This window comes from Apaloderma vittatum, unplaced genomic scaffold, assembly GCF_000703405.1.
Source record: "Apaloderma vittatum isolate BGI_N311 unplaced genomic scaffold, ASM70340v1 scaffold8339, whole genome shotgun sequence".
Classification (NCBI taxonomy): domain Eukaryota; kingdom Metazoa; phylum Chordata; class Aves; order Trogoniformes; family Trogonidae; genus Apaloderma; species Apaloderma vittatum.
Window position 1 is genome coordinate 44387 of NW_009733479.1, and position 18226 is coordinate 62612.

Here is an 18226-nt window from a genome sequence, read left to right on the forward strand (position 1 = left end):
GAGATGACCCAGAAGACGCATTCTGACTCATCTGTGGAATGTGGAGAGCAGAGAGACTCTAGCAGGAGCAACAGGGACCCTGAAACCGAGCTTTAAGTGTGAACACAGGAAAACAGTGTCACATTTTGGAAAAAGTAAGAGCAAGAAACAGCAGGACTTAGAACCATTTTCATTATCCTCTGGGACAGTTGTGTGGTTCCAAATTACTTTTCACAATCTTCTACATTCTTTTCCCCTTGGGGTGCCAAATTAACTCACAGCAGCTCCAGCTGTGCCACCAGAGGAAGCAATATAAATAAAAGAAGTATAAATCAGGAACAAAAACTACTCTTGATCCTCGAGGTACCCAGCATTGTAGGGATCAGCAGATGAAGGAAAGAAGAGAGATGGAGTGGAAAGCCAACCCTCTCAGGGAGTGAGAAAAAGAGACAGAATGAAAAAAAGGACTGGGAAGAAAGGAAATTGCCGGAGGGCAACAAATATATATTGGGAATCAGAAATAAAAATACGTTTCTCCTTCTAACCCTCCTGGGGCACATAGGAAATTGCTGCTTGCCCTTTAATCTGCCCCCAAAAAAGAAAAACAATTAAAATGAAATAAAAGCCTGAACTAGAGGTACTTGCTCCCCCCTTCCCCTCACCCTGATTGCTTTTTGTGCTGTGTACCCAGACCATGATCCCTCATGCAGCTCTCCACAGGACAGATTATGACACCATCAGCGTTAATCTTACACAGGAATATGCATTCTTTGCTGTGTATCTAAAATACATAATTACGAGAGATTAAGATGTTAAGAGATTAATGACTAATAAATTAATGAAAATAAGTTAAGAGGTCAGAAAAAAAACCCCAGAGAAATGGAGAAGGAAAAAATAAAGGACTACATCTTGAATTAATTTGGAATAGCACGCTAACAGTATGGTTTGTGTCAGTGGCATCACTGTTTTAAAGGGTTAAGACCGTTACTCCTGTATAGCACACAGGAACAAAAAGGTGATCAGTTTTTGTTTTCTTTTTCTTGATGTACCTCTCCTCTGCAATTTTTCCCACTGCAATTTAACTTTGGAAGCAAAAGGCTCTTTCCTAAACAAGGAATTAATTTCTGCTTTTTCCATTGTTCCTTCCAATACAAATAACCCTTTCTCTTTGCCTTTCTAACGGATGGGCATAGTAATTTCTTCCATTTCTTTTTTCTTTCTTGTTATGATTGAGATGACTTAGGTAGTTTTAAACTTGCCAAAGTGCAATAAGGCTGTGAATGGTCTGCACCAAGAAGAATGAACCAAGTTCTCTTTGACAATTCATTAACAAAAAAAATATGACAAATAAATAAAACATCTTCCTGTGGATGATACCTTTAAGGAGGTTTTCCTGACAGAACAGATGATCAGGGGCTTTGTTTTCATTTTGTAGAAAAAATTTTCATCACTCACTCATGTAAAAATAGCATTGTGCAAGACAGAATAAATGCTTCATATTTCTGAGGTACTATTTACCTTAGAAATCAAGAAAACAAACCAGGAATCGGGAATTCAAGTTACAACCCATCTAAAGTAAGAGTGTAAGTCATTCAAAACTGTTGATGTCACAAGACAGGCACACAAAAAATGAATGAAAACCTGTATGCATTATTCATCTTGTAACTTTGATCTTAAAAGCTATGAAACTTGAACAAGGAAAGATAAATGGTTTCTCAAGCTTTTTCTTCTAAAAATCAAATGAGGATGATCCAGGACAAATGATACGTAAGAGTTAATATGAAAGGAGGAAATTGCAATCACAGTGCTGCACCAAAGGTTCAACGCCAAGGCTGCTTTTTGTATTCAATTACAAAGGATTTCTTCTCTAGGTACCAGCATCCTTTTTCATGTATATGTAAGAGATTTTACCTATTAAAATTTCATGTTCAGTATGCATAGGTTTTTCTTTTACCACCTACACCCCCACAATTAGGAAGCTTTCTGAAGCATGGGCAACTACTGGTCACGGGGCAGGAACAGAGGCAGCTGTGTGAAATCGTGACCTCCAAACTTGGCTCAAACATCAACCTGCTCCAGAGCTTATGCAAGGTATGTACACATTTTCCCACTGGGCAAGTATTGATAATTACAGGCACTCTGACTGCATCTTGATTTTACTGAGGCTTAGTTAATTATCCAGGCATTGCCCTAATATATGAGACAAATTGAGAGAGGGATCCAAAAGCACATGAAGATGGAAGAGCCACAAAATTCTCTTTGAATGCTTTATGCTCTTGAGAGTCTGTAATTACTGCCAGTTTTTGCCTAAAGATATGCTCAAAGGTCCCACCATCTTGGTTGGATTACTCATGTCAGCATCTTATATACAGGCAATTGCATTTGGGGTTCACAAAGAAGCCAGAGCAGCAACACAGCTCCTTAAGGGAGGCGCTGAGCAGACAGACACCGCCACATTCATCACAAATCATAGCACAGCAGCCATTTACATGAACTGCAAAGCATAGAGCAGGAGGTTTTGCTTATCTGAGCTTCCAAATTGTTACCTCCCCACAAGCAGTTAGCACTAATCAGACGATAAGAGCAGGGCTAGACAGGAAGGCTGGCTGGTTGCAATGGCAAATTGTGAGAGGGAGGAAGTGTGTGGGGAAGCAGGTGAAAAATTCATCGCAGTGGTGTGGGGCAGGAAGGCAGGGGGGACACCACTTGAAAAACAGCAGGAGTTTTGGCTGAGGAAGATGGCTGAGAAAGGAATGGAGGCACACTGGAGGTATTCACAGGCTCACAGGCAACCGATATTCCCTGCAATTGCTGTGGGCACCCAAGCAAGTCCTTGCTAATGGTCCTCACAGTCAGTGGTGCTCCTCCCAGCTGCACCTAGGCAAAATACATTTGGAAAGACCAAGCCCAGTCATTGCAGCAGTCAGCAGAAACTAGACTGACTGCACTCCCTCCTCAGCCTGAGGAAATGCAAACTCAGCGCCTTTTGGCACCCAGGTAAGTGCCTGGAACACATGGCTTCTTCCTAATGACATGGGGCCGCCCTGAGAGGAAGCAGACTGGACTGACGGGGCTGGGAGCAGGCCTGTTCCTGGGGAGGACACCTAGAAAAGCCTGGAGTCCTGACCTACATCCTCACGCCAAGCAATTTGCGAGTCTACGACCTTCACCTGGCAAGACAGTGATTCCAAATGTGTAAATACCACTAAAGGCCAGAAACAGAACGAGAACATCCCCAGGCCGGTGAGCTCCCTTCTTTCTCACTCCTAGACAAGGCCTCGCACTGTCTTTCTGCACTGCATCTCAGCTCCAAGAGGAGAGTCGCACAGCCTGCCCTAGTGCAGACAGAACATTTCAGAAATTTGAAAAATAAATTTCATTTTCACAATGTTTGCGGTGAGAAATTAGAGCTATTTGCTGGCCTGCACTGAAGCACTCCCTTTCAGCTATTTGTATTACAGGTGGGATTCTCGATTCCACAATAATTCCAGGAGAAAATTAACGAGATGAGCACAGATTCGTACTAGTTCTGCTCTTGATTTGTGGTAGTTGTTTTTCAATTCAACAAATTAAGTTAAAGGTAAGCATTGGCTTCACATGCAAGACTGTAATTCCTGCTTCATTTGTAATATATTGAGAGGCATAAGCTACATCAAGCATATACTCTTAGACTGTAAAGAATACATATAAGAAAAATCATGTTTAGCTCCAATGCACTGAGAAAACTGTTTATAGACGTATTAGAGCAGAGAGAAAAATGTTTTGATGACGATTCTTCATCAGATGCACACTGAAGAGCCTATATCGAGTCTGACTTTTGATAAAACTGAGCAGTACCAGAAGAGCCATGCTCAAAGAAAATACGTTTCTATTATCTCCATCACAGATAGCTGTGCCCATGCACTTACTTTAATTTATTTGTTCCATTTGCTACTGTTTATAACCTGAAAGATGTATAAATCTATTTCTCTTCAAAGCACATTCATTTGCCCCACAAACTGACCAAAAATATGCAAAGACTACTTTGATTTTTATTATCTCACCTACATAAACATACCGATTTCCTTAACCCTACCAAGACAAAATAGTCTTTTCTTTTTATTGCAGTCCAGAGGAAGTTATGCCTTTAATTTGGATCTTAAATTTAACTGCTATTTATCTACATCTCTTGCTTCAGGCTCTCCATCAGGAACAAAGCTACCACCTCTGTTTCACTGGTACCCTTAATACTCTGTCTTTAAAGCTCAGTTCTGCTGACTCAGAGATCAACACTGTCATTGCAGGTGAGAATAAAAGCTTCCATCTATTAAAAACAAAGTTGCTTCATGGACATACCATCTTATTGCAGAAAGTATAGATATGAATCAAAAACCAGGTGTCAAGCATCATCCCTTATTCCAAGAAAAGTACAATCTTAATGTTTATTTTAAAACGTTTGTTAGAAAGGAAAGCATTAATATGAAATGCTTTAAACACTCTTTGGCAGAACTCTTAAAATGGCAATGATCACCAGGACTTTAAGAATAACAATTGGAAATGCTTTAGAAGTGGAGCCACTAAAGTATTTTCATTGATTAAATGCCCGCTGGCATTACATATATATACTCAACAACAAGACATATAGTTTGACATTTCCTGACCTGGTGATTTCATGGCTTAAGAAGAGGAAGGTAACACCTGTAAACTATATTACCTGAAATTTAGTTTCAGTTTTGTCATCAAATTAATGTACATGCTCATTGCAAACACAGACCCTTAAATGAAAGATATTTTTTAAAAACATCCCAGTTGATTTAATATAAAAATGAAATCTATCACTTAAAACTGAACAACTTCGTCTTTATTTCAGCTGCTGTATTCCTTTAATTCTTTATGTTCCTGTTGGTAAACTGAAATGGAACTGACCTAAAGGAGGTGAGTTAACAGAAATGGAATAATTCTAACCCAGGTTTTAAAACTTAATGGTTTTTTCACTGTCTTTTAGCACACTGTCCATTCCAGATCCCAATCTCCCCTTGCCTCCCAACCACGAGCAAGGTAATACAGATGGTTACTGCAAAGCTCTTCAGATGTGCATCTGAATGTATATTATTTATCCACTTGGCAAGATCTTGCTATACCTGTAAGGAAATCTGCATTATAATGGAACTTTGGTCTCCTGTCTGTGCGAGGAAGCAGCCACGATATTAATAGTGCTGCTACAGACAACGCCAGGCAATATCATGTGAAATGACCGCAGCTGAGCTAGCTAGTGCAGCACGGCTAATTTACACCTCTGAAAACAAACACTCACTTGGGCAAGGGAAACAAGCGTGTATCTACACCTACATCAAAACTCATTCTCATTTGCTTGTTTTTGGGAGCAGAAACTGATAACACAAGATAACTCCACCAGATGTTGTGGTGAAAGAATACTACGTAGGTGAGTGTTTGATACAGTCATCAGAAAAGAAAACTGAACTTAGGAGCTTTATTCCACTGTAAGCACAGTTTTAACAAGCACTGCCAGTCTGTGATAGCTGCTTTTGTTCTGGTTATGTCTTTGTTCCCGCAGCTGGGAGAAGAGCTGTCTTCCTTATAATGAAAGCTATGTACTTAATAAGTAACACCTGAAAATCCTTCAAGAGAATAAACTATAGCAATAGAAAATGCAAGTTTAGAGAGCACTTCCTGAAAGGGAAAAAAAACCCAAACAAACCAAGTAGCACTGGAATCTTCTCTTTATCTCAGGTCAATTGACTTGTCACAGTGGGAAGGAGATTTGAAAAGGAAATTGCAAGTTCTTAGCAAGTATGATTCGAGGAATTGAGTTAATAGCCAGCAATCAGTACAGGTTCAGTAGGGTACTTAAAAATTTAAATATATGCATACAGCACAACTACAGAATGCCTGAGCTTTGTCTTGTTTGTATAAAAAAAAAAAAAGGAAAAAAAAAGGAACAACAGGCAGTTTAAATCTCAAACAAATATGGTAATTTTTTTACATAGGTGGCTGGGGTTTAAGTGTTCTTCCATTAAAAAATTCCCTCACTCCAGCATACAACTGAGGTACATAAATTGAGGTATATAAATCAGATGTGTCTCTGATCTTGTTTTATTCTAGTAATCCTCCCAGTACCAACAGGATCCTAACATGGTATGTGCTTTCAGATGATACAATTTCTCACCCTATGGAAAGTTGCTGCATATCACGTTGGTAGCATATAAATGACTTCTGAACTTCATTTTTCATTGCTGTTTCTTTAAGCCATTTCAGCTCACTAGCTTATTGTCTTACATGTCAAAATTAAAAGAACAGTTTTCTGACTGGAGAAGCTGCTTTATCCATACTCCTGAATAATATGCATCGGATTTGGAAAACTACAGATACAAATGAGCATGACAACACCTTTAATGAGAAAACAGCTTAATCTGAGAGGGCTGCATAAGTCATCATCTCTCTCAAGAAATGTGACTATATCTCAAAGGCCTTCTTATCAATGCACACCTTTTCTGCATGCGTTATTTCCAAGAGTATTTCCAAGAGAATGACAAAAGAAGGTCTCATCTAGACTACTAGTAGTTCCCCTTTCCAACCAAAGAAGGCGCATATTATAGATTGCAGAAATTTGTAGGTGGATAAAAGGCAAGAAAATTATAGGACAGTGACAAATATAAATAATTTCATTTCCATAAGCTTCTAATTCCTCTGAGGAAGAACGTAGATTTTGCATGGTCATCGTTAACAAACAAATGCATGCCCTGCAATGAAGTAGTATGAGACCAGAGGATGAGTTTCAAGCTAAATGCAAACTAGACTCGCCTCCGAGGCAGGGAAAGGACAGGTCCTAGAGAGTGCAGCATGGCTCAGTGCCCACATGTCCAACAGACTAGTAATGTTAGATTAGCTAATTTTTGCATTGTTTGAGAAACCTTTTATACTTACTGTAATTCTTTCATCTTTGTCATCTAGAGGGGTCCCATCTTTTTTCCATGATATAGTGGGTTCTGGGTGACCTCTTGGGGGCTGACATTCCATGACTGCGGGTTCACCCACTGCTACCATTACATCTGATGGATTTTGTCTGAAGTCATCCCGTAGAACTGAAAGAATAAAGGAAATTAAGTAAAAAGTTACCCAATAATACAGCAAGAGCACAACAAATTTTGGTTTGGCCTTTAAAGGTCCTTGTTGTCTCTGTACTTTATATTAACGAACACCTTGGTTAATGGATTCCATTTGGCATCTGCAGACAGTCTCTGGGACTCCACAGAGCAACTAAGAAAACTCATGTACAACTCATATTTAACTTTCAACATCCAAGCCACGTGACTAACACCGATACAGGTGGAAGGCTGACACAGACAGAGGACTGTCCCCACAAAGTGATGCTTCACTGGTAGGTCTTGGCATAGTGTTTGCCTTGTGTTTGAGCACAGGAATCCTATCCCAGCTGAAGAAGGGACAATGCGTTCTGCTCAGGTAGAATGTCCCTTGGGGAGAATCATGGCAGAGGTTGCTTCCTGCCCCTCTTTTTCTGAGACACAGGGTCAGCCTGACGATAACTCAAAGGTCTATGATTAAAGATTGGCCACTGACCATACGAATTGCATCCATCCCTGAATTTACAGCAAAATGAACAAAGTAACTAAACTTCCCACTTCTTTGATAACATTATAAGTTGCCAGACATTTATGCAGATTTATCTTCTTTCTGCAGACTAGGGTAAATGCAAAAAGTTTGCAGCTATAGAAGTAATCCAGGTTACATCTAGAGGAAATCATCTGTTGTCAGAAAGGCGAATAATATCATTTTTAGTTATTTAGCAAGGCAAATCAAATGACCAATCCTTTAGCTTCCTTCATCTTTCAACAAAACATTCTTGAGTCTAACCTGCATTTTCTTACAGCTTCCTTATCACATTCCCCTAAATATTCACACATCACAATTGGATACATCAAATTATTTTGATTATGGGAGTGTTAAAATACTACTCACTGAAAACTGTATATATACTTACTCCATTTATACTGAATATGGCTTTAATAACCAGATGCAACTTGTTGTGTTCCCAGGTAGCCCCTGAGCCAATCAGATAGAGTACATCATTGTCCTGGTTTAAGCTAAATAGAACCAATTCTGTTCAGTGACTTTTATTTTCCAGTTCAGTCTCTTCTGCACTTTCTGAAGTTCGCAGCATGTTTCTGCAGACAGTGTGTGCTACTGGCAGTGATAACACCTGATGTTTGCAGTTACTGCCTGGGACTGGGATGCAGAAAGGCTCTTGCTGCCACTTATTCCTACAGTGACCAAGGCCACGGCTGGCTCTTGTGTGCCACGCTGGGGGTGCCGGGTAGTGAGAGGGGTCACAAGGAAGTAAAAGGTGGCACCTCTAGGGGGTAATAGACAGGGCAGGTGACCAAAAAGAGTGTTCCGTTCCATATATGTAATTTTCAACATAAAACTGAGGGATCATGAGGGTTTAGGTCTCCTTCTTCCTGGAGTCCAGGGAGGACTCCATCCAGTCTTCTGCCTTTGATCCTGAGTTCCTGCATCCAGCTCCCCACTGCCACTGAGCCGCCTGCTCTGCAGCACCAGTGGTGACTGCTATGGCGGAGGGAGCAGGGTTTAATATCGCGTTTGTATATATGTATATAGTTCACTGTTCAATAAAGCTGTTTTAATTTACTTTTTTCCAATCTGTAAGTCTCTCTGCCTTATTCCCTTTTCCTTCCCGTTTGGGGAGGGAGAGGGGGTTAGAGAGCATCTCTCGGGGTTCAGTGGCCTGTCCAGTCCTAACCCGTGACAATCATGCAGTGTGGCTAGGCCAACACTGTTTCTGCTGAAGTAAAAAAATTTTTCTATTCACTTTAAGAGAGACTTGATCTGGTCATACCATTCCTTCCTTTTTTTTTTTTTTTTTAACTTCTCCAAACTAAAGAACATAAAAAGAAGAAGAAACAGAAGTTGCATCAAGTTACTGAAAAAAACCCCATATATCCAGTTCCCGTTGCCAACAGCACATGGAAGCGCAGAAAAATTTATTTGCTACACCACAGGGCTATTGCAACACAATAAAAGGGGTATTTTGACCACGAGTAAGTAGCCTTTTATTACAGCTGAAGATTGTATCACTTGGGCAAAGCTGAGATACACAAAAAGAAATGCCCTTAAGTTAAAAAAAAAAAATCAAGTGAAGTGATCTTAATAAAACATAAGTGCTTTTTAAGTCTGAAAGACCTCATAAATCCTATCAGATAGCACCTCAATGGCTTTTAGCACATTTGAAGCAACAAAGAAGTCCAGTACTTGCATAGTAAAAACAAATTACTTCAGTAATTTCTGAACTCCTCAGTCTTATGTCAGCTTTACAAGCACAGTACCTTGTCTGTAAACCAAGACCTTTCGCAAATTAACCAATGCTTAATAGAATGCCTTAGGAGGACATCAAAGGCCCAGGCCATAGTTTCATCAAAAGTTGAAGGTTTTTTCCCATTTACTATGAATTATTTTGGCTCTAACATTACATAATGGAATACTAACAAAATGTAATCCATTAGAGATTACTCCACAGATAGTCGTCATCTAATTATTTTTGCAGCTGTAAAGTAGATACATGCTCCGCTTTTTGCCTCAGGCCCTGGCAATCTTGCACAAGAAGTTATAAATTCAAAATTTTCTTCCCTTACTGAAAGAAAAAACATCTTTTCTTCTCTGTCCTTCATAGTCAAGGCTCACTGTAAATTGAGAATACATTTCCTTTTGAAGATATATTGTAAGTATACTTTGTAATCCAATATAGCATGTGCTTTCAGTCACCAAAGGGTCAAATTTCACCACATGCACCTCTTTCTACACATATGCAGCTGGAATAAAAATAGATGAATTAAGAGGATGCTTGCCTCTTTCTCTCTTTTTTTTAAAAAAAAAAAAAGAAATTCAGTGTATAATCTTCACAGATATAAACTCACCTCCTACCTACATTTATTTCTGACATACTGCGGGTAAGGTTTTATAAAACACAACGAGTAATGACTGCAATTATTGTCATTGCACAGCTCGGACAACTGCATGCTCTTGCTGTGTGAACTCTGAACTCCTGTGTTTGTGCTGAAAACACTTTAATGCTATGCTTGCTGAACTAATCAGGTTCAAGAGCAACTTCTGCAACTCCACTTAAAAGTCAACTACTCATACAACTATTTAATATTGTATACTTGTCTATCAATAAAACGATTGCCCTTTCCCCAGAGAATCTTTCCTAGAACAGAAAGGGAATCACTTGACAAGTAATCTAAGTACAGACAGCATTTTTTTTAGGTGTAAACCCTAAACTGCTTTTCAAAATGCAGTACCCAGTGCTTTTTTCTTAAGCTCTTCTTTAGCTACTATGCCAAAGATTAGGGAGTCACTACTGAGTGAAAGGGGAGGCAGGCAGGCAGGCACTGCAGATATTTAAGAAAGGTTATTGTTAAAGTTTATCTAGTTTTGTTTATCTAGTTCAAAGCCAAGAAAAACATAAAAAAAAAACCAACCAGAAAACTCTAGTCAACATATGAAAAGAATGTTTGTAAGGAACACACTAATTACCATCATACATTGTGGATATCATGCCTCAACAGGTGGTATCACTTAAGAAGTGGAAACAAGAAAATCTCCTGAAAATTTTGATTACAGGTCTATTCTAGTCTAGACACTTCATGCTAGATCAATTCAAAGCAATGCACCAAAACACATCTGGAATCCCTAATCAACCAAGATATTACAGCCATGGTCACTGAGCGAGCAGAGGAAGAGAGGGAAATTAAGATGTTTGGGGTGCAGTTTCATAATTAGATCAAGGCAATCTTAATCCATTTCAGTTCTTATAGAAGACATTATCCAGACTTGCTTTCCACTGGCTCTCTTGCATTGTCCCAGACCAAGCATGCGACTTTGCAAGTCTACTTGTTAGAGATCAGCGAGCCAAAGTATCATGCACTTAGACAGCAGCAGAGAGATCCCACCAATTTCCACTCTTTCAGTAAGAAGATAATTTGTTTCTTTGCACTGCAGCACGTGCCTCAAAAATAGGGGGAAAAAAAAGTGAAATTGAAGAAATGCTCATTCCTCACATTGCTTTAGAAAACAACCACACCTCAGCTAATAAGCAAATTTCCACCCAGTAAACAAAAATGTGCTAAAGCTGAGCAATGCAACATTAATGGCCCACTGCCCTGCTCTTTGTCTTATTTTGTTGAAACTGCCATGTAATAGACTTTCATTTTTTTAATACCAAGTAATTTTAAAATTTTAATTCCTGCAAATTTATAACAAGTTTTTCAACATTTCCCTTTTTCTCTACAAAACCACAGTACTACAAAGAAAGTTTCCATCTAATACTTAATCTGACTAACAAAATATGAGAATCAGAACAATAATAAATTAGCACTTGCTTTAAAATGATGCAGAATAGGAAAATGAAAAATGTGATTCAGGAGGTTATATAAATATTCTAATCCTATGAAGTCATAATCAAAGAGAAACTAATTATTTCTTAGTCAAGACTGAGCTGTTACTCAAAAGCAGAATGTTTCCTGCAATTTAGGACCAGCAATGATCTCTTTTCCCCACTACCTACTGAACTTGTAATTCAAATTAACTGAGACTAAGCAGATATTTTTGGCATTCAAATAGACTCTAAGATGCTTGTTGGTTGGAACGGTGCTTCAAACCAGGTGCTTAATTTTAATTACAACTAACTTAAGCAACAATCAGAACTATGGTACTTGTTTAAAGACTTTGCTGGCATTAAATTTATACAGATGTCAGAGCATCATTTGTAATACATGCATACCACTTACAGGAAAAGTCCTATAGCACCTAATTAAGTTAAAAAGAACAAAAATACATGTATGATCAGATTTAAGTCAACATGTGTGTTATCAAAATGTATTTAACACCTTATTAAACTCCTTAAGAACGCTATCTGGTTTGACCAAGAATTTAATCAATTAAACATAAGAAATACTCTTTTCTGAGGATAATACCCTAAAAGGTTCCATGTAGTCACATAAAATTAAAAGAAAAACTGGTTACCTGAAAAAAAATAATTTATTTTCCTTTCTGAAAACGTTAAAAACAGGTTAACACTGGGGTTAACTACCGTACATAGTCATTAAAATGAAACAGAAGGAGTAGGGCTCTAAATTGCTGGAAGTTACTGTTATGATCATCTAACAAGATCACTCACATAATACAGGCAATAATTTTCTCCAGTAACTGAGTTCAGCGATACATTATTGAGTGTTTCAAAAGATGTCTGCACTTTTATAAGGCCTCTGCCAGGTAGGGAGTCCCTTCATCGAGCAGCCAGCCTGCCTGGGGCTCCTCCCTTTCACCATCTGCCCTGCTCATCTGACTCCTACCTGGAAGCACTTTGACCTCAGCTGTTGGATCTCGTTGCACCTTTCTCAGTTGGACTAAAAGCCTTCCACGGGCAAGCAGACGCCAAGGAGGTCAGTATCTGGATCTCTAATCTTCTTTCAGCCTTCTCTGAGCTTCAAAACCCAACATGTGGCCCTACAGTTTAACTTTCTGACAGAGCCAACCCTCCAACGACACAGGGAGGAGAGGAGACTGCTCGTTGTAAAGAGGATGACTGTCACTGAACATCATCACAGTAGAGGTCAATTTTGAATATTCAACTATACATTTATGACAACTCGTTCAAGGTAGTGTATTCATACGCTGCTGTCCTGCCCTGCACTAAACTCTGCCCTTCAGCAAATCTCACTACCTCAAAGCCCGAACATACAAAAGTACTTTAAAATCAAGTGGTATCTTGCTTAGTATTCATATTTATTTGAATGAGTTACTGTCGATATCCTTGACCCAAATCTTTGTAACTGTGTTTAGAGCATCATATATATTTGTATTTCAAGATCTCCTTTACAAGCTCAAAAAAGCAAAGTTAAGGGAAACAACCACAAACTAAACCCCAACCAAAACCCAAAACAATCCCTGTGTTTTATCTACTCCACTACCAGAGATCAACTAGTTAATTTGAACAGCTGGCTCATAAACACTTCCTCCATGATGTCACCATGGCAGAAATTGTAGGGTTAATGAACGCAAGAAGTGATTTTAAAAGGCCTTTTATTTTTAATTTCATGTTGGAACAATTTTAGATCTGCCTTTTATTATTAAGCTCTCTTCCTAACCTTTCACATTGTTAATGATTTATTTTTAAATTTGAAAATACAACACTTTTAAGTAGATATTTTAAGAGGCAGACAGAAATTTTACCAGTAATTCAAATTTTGGAAGAACTGAGAGTGCTGAAGAATAGTATAATTTAACATGAATGAACGAAAATGAATTAACGAATGAATTAAAGTGTGAATAGTCTACACAGAACACTTCAAACAATTCTGCTATAAGAATGCTAACAGATTGAAGGTGTCAGGGTGGCACATTAAGTTTAAATTACAAACCTATGTAATTTAGTAATAATATTATTAGTATGGCATAGCCGATGACAGCACTAAAGAGCAGTGGCGGTCAAAGCAACAAAGAAAAAGCTTTGGTTTAGCACCTATGAACAGACCCAAGACTCAATCCACAATTGACTGAGATTGAGCTAAATATAGGTGTTAGATGTATGAAATAGCAGCAGTGAAATTAGATCACACTTCTAAAATGTTAATAAAATGTACTGCCTCAATTACTGTAACCTTTAAGTTGTTTTAAAATGTATTTTCTCCAAAGAGTAATATTTAAGACTGATTGCCTTTTATACAGCACCACCAAACTGGGATCTTAATATCTACTGAAGGTCAACAGTTACCTTCTTTGGAAAAAAAGCGTCCTTCCCTATTATATTTAGCAATACACATTAGCAAATACAATGCCTGCATGCTTCTAATTCACTCATGTAGGAAAACATCAAGGAGTGCTGCACCTACTGGATCACATCTTTAAAAAAGTGCTGATGGTGAATACAAGTAATATCACAGAATCACAGAACGTCAGGGGTTGGAAGGGCCCTCTAAAGACCATCTAGTCCAGCCCCCCTGCCAGAGCAGGATCACCTACAGTAGGTCACACAGGAACGTGTCCAGGCGGGTTTTGAATGTCTCCAGAGAAGGAGACTCCCCAACCTCTCTGGGCAGCCTGTGCCAGTGCTCTGGCACCCTCACAGGGAAAAAGATTTTCCTAATATTTTTGTGGAACCTCCTATGTTCCACCTTGTACCCATTGCCCCTTGTCCTGTCATTGGATACCGATGTAAAGAGCCTGGCTTCGTCCTCCTGACACTCACCCTTGACGTATTTATAAACATTTATGAGGTCACCCCTCAGCCTCCTCTTCTCCAAGCTAAAGAGACCCAGCTCCTTCAGCCTTTCCTCATAAGGGAGATGTTCCACTCCCTTCATCATCTTTGTGGCTCTGTGCTGGACAAATACGCTTGATTCAAGCAACATGCTACACTGCAGAGGCAATTAAATCTTGACACCTTTGGCAGTAACTACACTGAATGCATATAAATAATACTAAATGCATTAAAATAAATAAACTTCTTGTAATTTGTTACTGTAATTAAACATACAATTGTTAACAGAAAGAAATGCAAGTTCCAAGAAAGACTTTTGTAAAAAACATTGTCTGAAAGTTACTGATCATAATTACAAAAATACATGGAAATTATTCACAATCAGTGTGATTTTATTTTACCAGGTGAATCTTCGGGCTTCACATATTGTCAGGAATCTTACCAGGCAACATAGCTGTCAGACCATAACAGTATTTCCATGTGTGGAGAGTGTAAATGAATTAGATGATGAATTGAGAATCAATTAAATGACCAATTCCGATAAGTCATAGAAAGAGTAATTTTAACTCCTATGAGAAGGGTAACTGACAGGCCTAAGAGAGCACACTGCAGCACTGGGAAACCTAATTAAACCCTGAAGGGTCTGTGATGCCTCAGGCATGCGACTCTGAGAGTATCCCTTAGGTTGACTGAAAATTGAAAAAAGATAAGGAGAGAGGACCTAACCATTAATTTGATTGACTGTGTACAAAACGTCATCCCTTTCAACATCTTCCACATATTATGGTCTAGGACAAAGCACTTACTGCCTGTAAGTCAGAATTTACCTCCCGGAAGAGTAGATTCATTTGTATAGACTTCAGAGACAGCTCCCCCTTACTTGTTCTAAATATTTATGGTTATTTTCTTTTTTATTGCTATTATTATGTTGTATGTTTATTTTTAGAGTTTTGGGGTTATTTCAGTCATGCTTTGTTATAGACAATATTTTCACTGTGACTAACACGGTAGATTTCCAAATTTATGGGCACAAACGAAGTGGTTTTAGACACAGCCCACAGAACTGTGTCTTTGGGACATCACAAATTAGTTTTCCCTAGGCAAAGGAGGGTCTGATTTTTTAAATCCCAGGATTTGGGCGTATTCTGTAAATAAAGATTTTTTTCTGTACGCTCCAAATCAAGGTTTGCAATGAACTGTAAGCTGTACTGTCCTTCCTTCAAAGCAGATTATGACAGAGAAAAAGAATCAGATTAAGATGCTCCAGTGATAGCTTGTCTTGGCCCTCCAAATTAAAGCACAAAAAGGTAACTGAAATGAAGAGATATAAGGACCAAACAACAAAAGAGAAAAGGTGAGAAGACACTTCACCAAAATGTCGGTGTTTTCCTTAACTATCCTTAACTATCAAACCTTCTCTCACCCGCAGAATGGCTTTCTCTTTTAAGAAAGAATACATGAACCAACCCAGAAATGCCAGTGTCCTGTAACTTAGAATTCCAGGGAGAAAAATAAGGAAGGAATGCAAGTAGCAAGGACAGAAGCAAGCATTTAGCCAATTTTCAGTGACAGCTTAAAGCCAGAATATATGGCTCATGGAGCCAGACTGCAACTGATTGGAAAGCTGCTGCTTCCAAATAGCAAGCTACACAGGCTCGAGATGTGAAAAACTGACTCTCTTCCCATAGTTTCTAAGTTGGAAAAACCTGAAAGAATGTTCTTTGTCTTACCTTGTATCGTTAAAAGAGGAGATATACAAGTATTCCACAGACTTGACAATGAAACGGTGGCAGCACTTTTTCGGTAGTGCAGGAAAGACTTAAATGGCCAGTGCTTGTACGATTTTTTATAACCATCCCTCTAATCTAAAGCAGCCAAAAACTCATCAGAGGAGACATTTCAAAGAAATAAAGATGCACACACCTGTGATAACAATGTTCCTGCCATATGCATGGCCCTAAATCTGCATATGCTACTGTTTTGCTAAAGTCCTGCCTCAACGCAACCATTTTAGCAGTGTCCTTCTGGTTAGCATTCAAATTTTTGCATGTTATCACTGTACCAATACCATTAACATTTTTTGAAAGGACCCTTATTTCCACAAAAAATCCCCATCATGCTGTCAAAGTGGCTGAAAAATATGACATTTTAATATTAGAGAATATACAGCATCATTATCACACTCAAACAGCTCAGTCACTTCTTCAATATTCTGGAAAATTATATTTCTCCCCTACATCTGAGGTCAAGCCTTAAACATCAGTCAGAAGGTGCAAGATGCAAGCACTTCGCATGGCTGAGTGGCTAATTCTAAGTAACAGCAGAGCTAAGAACAGCATTTTTTGATGCCAGACACCATAGCAAAGCCACATTGCTCAAAAATGTTGCTGAACTATTACATACACTTCTGTTCTCTTCCACTGTTGTGTTGTTATTTTATACAATTTTATTCTCTTGAAAGGAACTACAGACCACAGAGCTTCACCACCTTTTCTCACCTCTCCACACTGCTATACAGCAGGACATACCCAAGTTAGAGAGTGAATGTTTTATCAACTATACTCCGCGTGTCCAAATGCAGGAACATATCCTTCTTATGGTAATGTCATCCTGGTTCTTTAACTCCCAAAACATTCAAGATGTAAATTGATAACAGATTGTCACAGTAGAAACAGGTAAATCTTCTCAAAATTACCTTTATGCCAAATACCCTATACTCTTCAAATTATTTTCGCTGACTTTTGAATAAACAGTCCAGGAAATTACCTCAGGGAAAAATGGCAGAAAGCCTTATACAGAGGTCACACAGAAATATAGTCTTCATCTAATTCAATTAACTGCTTTGAGCTCGATCCCGAACTGTACAGGCAAACATTTGTTCTCTTTCAGGCATATTCTGAGATATGAATCATTCTGTTTTCTAAGTAGAAAGAAGCACGGTGCAATATCATACACTCAATTTTTTTATTGTTCAGAATTTGAAAAATCTCTAGACAGGTCTTCATGATTTGCAATGATAGCTCTTCCTTTAGATAGTCATCTAAATGCTTCAAATATTACAAAATTCTGTGTAGAACATTACAAAAACTAGCAAGATTAATAGCTACAACAACGAAAAATGGTTTTGTAACCAAATGGACATTACCAAATTCACCAAGCTGGAACTCAGAACTGAAACTCTTCGAGATTTATTCACTGTCATAAATGGCAGAAGACAATAAAATCATGCAGAAAAGTACTTCTGCATTTGGACTCTTATGCTGGCTTCAGTCCCTATGAGATATTCAAAGGCAACGTGCCAATTGATCAATATGTTAGTATTTAATGTGCAGTAAGTGCTACTGAGTAAAAACCAGGGAAACATTGCCTGTTAGCAGAGTCTGCCGTATTGCTGGCAAGAAGGAGTGCATGAAGTTTTGGATCACTCCATGTGGCAAAAAGGCAGCCAGAAGTCTGATTCAGAATTAACAAAAGGAAACAGAGGGCTATGCTCAGCATGAACACAAACGCGCGCAGAGCCAGCCAGATTTCATTACTGAAGATTTTAATTCTGATTAAATGCTTCCTTTTATATCGGGTCACATTCATTGTTTTCAATCCCGTGTTTTCATTAATATTTTAATACACGGTGGAACGTTATGTTGCATAACTTCAGTGTTGCGGCTGAAGATACCATCTTTAATAACAGCTACAACAGAGACGCTGGCATCCATCGCTGTCCCGCTTCGTAACGCTGCGAGGCACCGAGGGCTGCTCAGGACTTTGCGGCATGTGAGGCAACGCGTCTGCACTCACCACCAAGGAAAAGAAAAGTGGATAAATGTAACATAAGCTTAGTCTGCTTGAAACAGGGACTTATAAATGCATTCAAGGCAAAACAAACCAATGTAATGGAAGCGGCTGTGAAAGTCTAAAAGGATCAAGGCAGTGAGTGCATTTGCTGGAAATGCTGCT

At 38.7% G+C, this 18226-nt stretch overlaps 1 protein-coding gene across 1 annotated transcript in view; it reads right to left on the reverse strand.

Moving 5' to 3' along the window:
• Positions 1 to 17985, reverse strand: part of LOC104269285 (roundabout homolog 1-like) — a gene marked incomplete at its 3' end in the record, with an annotated part of 60741 nt that extends 42756 nt beyond the window's left edge. Inside the window, exons 1-2 of the mRNA XM_009875902.1 lie at positions 17898 to 17985; positions 6904 to 7061 (exon numbers count right to left, since the gene is read on the reverse strand). Coding sequence (XP_009874204.1) covers positions 6904 to 7061; positions 17898 to 17985 — 246 coding nt within the window. The remainder of the gene's footprint in view (positions 1 to 6903; positions 7062 to 17897) is intronic.
• Between the last annotated feature and the right edge of the window lie 241 nt (positions 17986 to 18226).